The 7,060-nt window shown below is 36.1% G+C and overlaps 2 protein-coding genes across 4 annotated transcripts in view; both read left to right on the forward strand.

Annotated features, from left to right (window-relative positions):
* The window catches only part of LOC127946326 (CTD small phosphatase-like protein), a 35,757-nt gene extending 34,484 nt beyond the window's left edge, over positions 1-1,273 (forward strand). Inside the window, exon 7 of the mRNA XM_052542825.1 lies at positions 288-1,273. Coding sequence (XP_052398785.1) covers positions 288-413 — 126 coding nt within the window. The 3' untranslated portion in view covers positions 414-1,273. The remainder of the gene's footprint in view (positions 1-287) is intronic.
* A 240-nt stretch (positions 1,274-1,513) lies between these two features.
* The window catches only part of LOC127946324 (advillin-like), a 12,380-nt gene continuing 6,833 nt past the window's right edge, over positions 1,514-7,060 (forward strand). The window contains exons 1-7 of one of the 3 annotated variants that reach the window (XM_052542819.1): positions 1,514-1,692; positions 3,237-3,398; positions 3,875-4,006; positions 5,534-5,642; positions 5,731-5,805; positions 6,016-6,209; positions 6,294-6,402. In XM_052542819.1, coding sequence (XP_052398779.1) covers positions 5,574-5,642; positions 5,731-5,805; positions 6,016-6,209; positions 6,294-6,402 — 447 coding nt within the window. In that variant the 5' untranslated portion in view covers positions 1,514-1,692; positions 3,237-3,398; positions 3,875-4,006; positions 5,534-5,573. Of the gene's footprint in view, positions 1,693-1,722; positions 3,399-3,874; positions 4,007-5,533; positions 5,643-5,730; positions 5,806-6,015; positions 6,210-6,293; positions 6,403-7,060 lie in introns of those variants that run through there. The other 2 variants (XM_052542822.1, XM_052542818.1) reach the window with 2 other exon arrangements.

Raw genomic sequence — 7,060 nt, forward strand, 5'->3', positions numbered from 1 at the left:
ACTTTTAAAGTCTTTACTGTATGTCTTTTCTTTAAGGTGTAGTTCAGCTAAAGATTTAAATGTCATTTTCAAATCTGCAAAGTATGTTCATCATGTTATGAAGAAGAAAGTCATAAGAATTTTCATTTTGGGGTGAACTATCCCTTTAAGGGGGTTTCTTAATTTCTTATTAAGAGACAATTTTCATAGCATGATCTAAAGGTAAGGTAAGCTAATGGTATTTTTATAGCGCAAAGTTACTAGCTTGAGAACAGTGTGTTTTAGTAATGGTGTTGGTGTGTTCACAGGTGCCGGTGCAGTCGTGGTTTGATGACATGACAGACACTGAGCTGCTGGATTTACTGCCACTGTTTGAAGGCCTGAGCAAAGAGACAGATGTTTACAGTGTGTTACAGAGCCTGAGGGCCAGGTAGCATACGGTCCAGCACTGGCTTGCAAACACGAACACCCTCTCCAAACATCTCAGGCTGAGCCATTGTTCGGCTCTGGCCTCTAGAAGAGACCACTCACCCAACGAACACTTCTCCTTCTCCCTCATATGACCAACTGCCAAAATAATTCCTCGGCAAGCAAATACATACACTGTTTTTTTTTTGTTTGTTTTTTTAATGCAGAATGAAGAAAACCAAGCATTGTTTTATAAGAGAAACACAAGCGTTTACTATCCTTGAGTATGTTTACCAGGAAAAAGAACAAGACGTGATATTTTTCTGGACAGTCGTGAAAACACTTTTTTTGGTCTTTTTTTTTTTTTTTTTTTTCAGGCTATGCAGGCAGTCTTTTCTGTGGCGTAATTGGTAGTTCCATCAACTGTGATTTTTTTTTTTTTTCTCGTACCGAACAAAGTGCCTTCTGACTGTTTTTATGGGGACACACACAAATGAGTTTTTGTATGCTGCATATTTACAATTCAAAACCTTTAAACATACACTAACTGAAAGAGCGGACGGTGAGTCTTTTAAAATTCCTCAAGACTTTTTTGGTGACCGTCAAGAATCTTCATTGGACTGAATGATAATATTGGACAAAGGATGATGCCATTATTTTCTTGGGTTCTTGTATGCCTTTGGAGAATATAGCATATAAGCATTGTGTTAAAAAAAATAAAAAACATTTGCCTCTATTACCCAACTGTGATTTGAACTAATACAATATATTGTTACAAAAAAAACAACTACATTTAATCAGCAATGCAATCCGTCAGGATCTGAAATTAATAATCATCATTATTGGAATAAAAGATGCAATCATAATAAAGATTGGCTCACATGTTTCTGTTGTATTCGTGTACATTACACTTGAGTAAGTACCAAAGGGATGCTGGGAAGCAGATTACACACAAAAAGTCCATTGTGCAGGGCCTTTACAGTACAACGATTTTAAATATGCTTGGTTCTCCTCAACAAGATTTGTATAAAGAATGGAGTGCACAGAAATGTGGGCCGTGTGAAATATAGTTAATGAGCAAACTCAGAGCACTCAGTTAGTTTGCTGCATGATTTACCACGAACTTTAAGCACAGAGCAACAACCAGAAGTCCACCTGTGACTGTCAATATTCATTGTTGGTGTTAAAGCATAGGAAAAAACATATTTTCTTTTTTTGAGCCATGGAAATATATGTGGTGGCGGTCAGTTGTGCATTTATACATTGTTCAATTATTGTATCTGTTGACCTTGGACTCTGAGAAAGGTAAGATGCATGGTTTCCACATTATTTCACAGATATTTAATATTTTATGTTGTAGTTAACACTGTAAAAGTGATAAGTAAAATAATTTTTGTTGGTGTAACTTAATGTAACCAGACTGATTTAGTCATTGAATCATTTCTCTGACCAATATTTGGTTAGGTTACGAAACATCTTATGATGTATTTGTGCTGTTTGTGAATTCATGATCTCAGCGATTAACTTCAGAATATCCGAATATGGTAATTAAGAACCCCGGTCAATCACATGACCTTGAACGTTATGGATTGCGTGTTTTGTTTCTTGGAGATGAAAACAGCGCTGTGTGTTTGTGAGTATAAAATTACATTTTGAATTCGAGTGCTGTCAGAGAGATGTTTGCCTAAGGTGTCTCTGGAACGGTGAATGAAAGGAACGGCTGAATATGAGCTCTGTTATGTTGGGTTGCTCCTCTGGAAATGAGTCATATCTGTTTGTTTTGCTATTGTTATGAATGTTTGTGTGTGTGTGTGTGTGTGTGTGTGTGCGTGTCTGTGTGCTTTACACACTGTTTTATGCTGTTAGTGAAGAAAATACTCTAAAATCCTAAAGAGAGCTCATTATGCAGTGTTAAATTCAGTAAAATTAAGTCTTTAACACCAACATATTGCATTGGACAAGTGTTGCTTCATAAACACTACAACCGGCTGCTAAATGATATTGGGATAAACATGACCAGTTTCTTCACATTAGAAACATTCACAACGCCTCAGAACTCACATTGACTCGAATGCCTTTTATTGTTTGAATTTGCATGCCCTGACATCGAGGAGAGAAAAACTGTCTTATTCTGTTTCAACAGACCCCATTAGAATCTATTGTGGATGGAAAGATCTATAGAAAGACAGACAAATGGATAGTGGTATAGACAGAGACATACATGGATAAATACTGTTGAAAGGTAGATAAACTGTATAAGGTAGGTAGACTGATAGATGGAACAAAGGATGGATAGACAGAAAGACATAGGGAAGTAGAGAGTTAGATGTATATATATATAAATAGCTAGGTAGACTGATGAATGGATGAATAGATAGAGAGAGATGTATAGTCAGAAAGACGTATAGTGACTAGATATATTAACAGACATAGAAAATTAGATAAACACAGGTGGAAATATATATATAAATATAGAAAATATAGAAAGATCTTGTTAATCAGTAAAACTGGGGGAAAAGTTTATTTTCTTTCTTTGTTATAAATGGCTTTTCACTTTTATTCTTGTAATGTTCTGCGCACACAATAGTTAGGGTGTTTGTTCGCCCACCTCTTTCTATCTCCCTCTGAATGGCATTCTGGCCTGCAATTAAGGTGAAGCCTCTAAACCTTAATGAAGCACCATTTTGCCGCTTACTTATCTTCATTTGTTGGCGGCTGATGGGCCGTTTGCCATAGGAAGCCTCTGATATCTGTCCAAGAGCGTCTCGCAGGGGATTGGTTCGCTCCGTCTCCCCGTCTGCTGGAGAGGAAGAGATTAATCACTGTCTCCTCTCTCTGGCTCTCCTGAGTGTCTGCGTGGCGTTCCCGTCTGAAGCGTGAACGAACGGAGACGCAGAGCTGATGTGAGGGGAATCCAGAGTCTCTCTGACCTCCAACAACTTCAGACAAGCTTGTTTTATAGAACTGAGAGAATATGTGGTGATGAAGGAGATTCCTACTTCATGTGAAAGGTTAGTTCACCCAAAAAATGAATCATCAGTTGGAATCACCCATGCCATTCTTTCTTCTGTGAAACACAAATTTAGAAAATATCAATAATGTCCTGGTCCCTTTTTTCATGCTAATGTGGACTTGTGCTTTCAAGCTTCCGTAAGAAGCTTCATTAAAGTAGTCCACGAATCATGCACTATATTCTAAGTCATATGATAGATAGTTATTATTCATTGATAATCTTCCCCTTCTGTGAACCTTTGAGGCAACTTTTTGCAAAACCATAAATAAAACTCTTCCAATTCTAATCGAATGTATTGTTTTATTTTCTCTTAGGATCATTTTGGAATTACAGAACAGACAAATGTGTATAGTTTTAGATTTTATTGGACAATTGTTGTTTCTAAAGCTTTATGTGCATAAAAGGTCAAAGGGAGCTCCTGTTCTTTTCCATATAAAGTCTTGTGTGGGTATCAAGGTGTGTTCTCACCTGTAGGGCTGGACAGAGACGAGCCCTTCCCTGATCAGCACACATGAACAATGTACAGAGGGAGAGGAAAACGCTCATAGAAATTCGTCATAACTCTTTAATACATTACTACGCCATCTCTGTGTGTGAGGCTTACAGGTAAGAATAAAACTTATTTAAACTATGACTTATTCATATACAGTCCTTGCAGGATATGTTAGATAACCAAGTTTTGCATTATTATTATGACTTTTCCTTGAAACCATGTACAATTGTATATGAGATTCACATTTTACTTCTTTGCGATACAAGCAAATTTGCTTAATGACCACCAACTTATTGATGGAAATTCCACTCAGTTCTATTCCAGATAGAATATTATTTGGAGCAGAAATGTATAAATTTGTCATTACGCATCAAAAGATCCTTCATCTTTAAACTCGCAGTGGGAAATATGAGACTGATCCACGTCATTGATTGGGATTTATGGAAAAGCCTGTGCTGACAATTGTTTAAAAAGCTTTGTCAATAGACAGGAAAACCAGTCAGTCAGGACATAAAGCACACTAAACTATTAAATATGCAATGCTTGTACAGTAGATAGTGCTTTTTCTTTAGTGAGGAGCTGTTTGTCAGAGAGCAATCAGATGAATGTTATTTATGTAACACGATCATGCGAGAAATTAAATGCTAATGAGACTTCTAATTATTAGTGCATAGATATATGACCAGCATACAGCTGTGCTTTGTTTATTTTCTCACTAAATACCTTTTTTTTATTATTTGTTTATGGTGAATATTAGTAGTAATGTATTTTTACATTTTGGATTCTATCTTCTACATGCTACTAAGATTGTTCTGTGAGATATTTGTGTTTTCATGCTTCACCTTCAACACAATATTTCAGTCAATATTCTCGTGCCCCAGTTTCTTAGCAACAGTTGCACTGTAATTATGAAAGGTCAGCGTTTCTTTCAGTTAGCACTGAGTTTTATAAGAGAGGACTGGTTGCTGATGTGTAGTGGTTGTTTGTTTGCACTATGCAACTTATTTGCCCCGATAAACGCATCTAAATCATATTTTCTGAATCTGAAGCAAAGTTGTTAGCTGGACACAGATGATGAAAAATCTGAAAGAGGTTTTGGCCATCACATGACTCCTGAGTTTATTTCCAAATCATTTGTAATGTGAATAGTGACCTGTTTTAAAAGAGCGTTTCGATGCACATTTCTGTTGCTGGGTAGTTTTTGTGTTTACTGAGCAGATTCTTGAAAGTGAAATCCATTTGTTGCCATGGTGCTGGGCGCTACAGTTTCTCTAGAGGAAGCAACATTTAGACATATCCTCTTCATCAGCCGTTCATAAACCATCTGTTTTTTGATATTTCACATTTGCAAAAATCTGTCATAACATTTAATTAAAAACTGAAAGGTGACACTGTAGTGAAACATGTCATACTAATATGCAAATCATGTTATATACAATGTGTTCATGCAGTAAGTGTTACGTTTTGAATATAATCCAAAATCTTCCTGCAAAATTAAATCATTTCTACATATTGTCTTTTATTATACAAGCATGAATTCAGGTACATTTATGATTCTCAGCGTCAAAATGTGATCCAGTATACCTGAAGCTTTATTATCAGCCGTGATGCATTATGCTGTGGATTTGTGTTTCATTCAGATAGTTTGAGCGTTGAGATTGCTTCTCAGAATCTAGCAGAATGACAGAAGCCCAGGATGTGTTAAAAACCATCCAGAGAAAACCCGGCCTGCAGATCTGGACCATCAGTGTAAGACATCACTGCGGGTTTCTCCCATTAGGCTCCTTTTTAAGAGTCAGTTTTAATGTTTCTTATCACATATATTGTATTTCTTTAGAAAATGAAAATGGTCCCAGTCCCAGAGCAGGCATATGGAAATTTCTTTGAAGGTGACTGCTACATTATTCTTAATGTAAGTAATCTGGTATTCAAATCTTGCATCATTTTAAATAGTGCTTTTAGAAAGACTTACTATAACTGAACACTTCTGAACTGCTCCAGATGACAATAAATGACTCATTTGTCCTTTGGAACATAAAGGAAGTTAACATTATGGAATTTCTAATGTTGTTCTTTATCCAGTTATAATCTGTAGTGATTTTTTTTGATCTGTGTGATTCAGGTGAGCAACAGCACCACACAATCTACTGACATCCACTACTGGATAGGCAACACATCGTCCCAGGACGAGCAGGGAGCGGCAGCCATCTATGTGACCCAGCTGGACAAGTATCTCGGCGGCAGTCCGGTTCAATACCGGGAGGTCCAGGGATGTGAATCAGCTAAATTCAAAAGCTACTTCAAGAATGGCCTCATGTGAGTGAAAGAAAAACATTTAGGCTTGCTCCTGCCAATTCCATGATGGTTTGATTATGTCTACACGTTTCCTGTTTCCTGTAGATATAAAAAAGGCGGTGCGGGATCGGGATTCACACATGTGGAGACCAACATGTTTAACATTCAGCGCCTGCTCCACGTCAAAGGAACGAAGCATGTGACTGCAAGAGAGGTGAACTACTGCATCACACTCCTCGAATCACAATACTAGAGAAGGCTCAGCTCATGAATATTAAATAGATGATAATCACTTGCAAATCTTACAGGAGCATGGAGTCACTAACCATTAATATTCATGAGCCACACCTTCAAAGTAAATGGTTGTTCTCAATGACAGTTATCTGCAGCAACAAAGCCAACGGACGTCATTCATGCAGATTTGTGGCAGTGATAACTGTATTATTATTACATTTTGTTTACATTATTACATGACATTATATTATAATATATTGTTATATAGTAGTATAAAGATATAAAATCAGTATTGTTTAAAAAAGTAAATAATCGGCTTTTACGTTGTTGCTAAACTGAAGCCAAAGCAAATTGTGAAAATTTACTTTATATAAACTTTACATTCAGAATTAATATATTACAAAGTAATATTCATATTAATAATTTAATAATATTATTATAGTTGACATTAATGATAAAAAAATTCATCAAAAATGATTACATTAAGTAAAGATCATGTTCCATGAAGATATTTTGTAAATTTTCTACCGTAAATATATCAAAACTTAACTTTTGATTAGTAATATGCATAGCTCAGAACTTCATTTGACAAATTTAAAGGTGATTTTCTCAATATTTAGAATTTTTGCACCCTCAGA

Source organism: Carassius gibelio, chromosome A24, assembly GCF_023724105.1.
Source record: "Carassius gibelio isolate Cgi1373 ecotype wild population from Czech Republic chromosome A24, carGib1.2-hapl.c, whole genome shotgun sequence".
NCBI classification, from domain to species: domain Eukaryota; kingdom Metazoa; phylum Chordata; class Actinopteri; order Cypriniformes; family Cyprinidae; genus Carassius; species Carassius gibelio.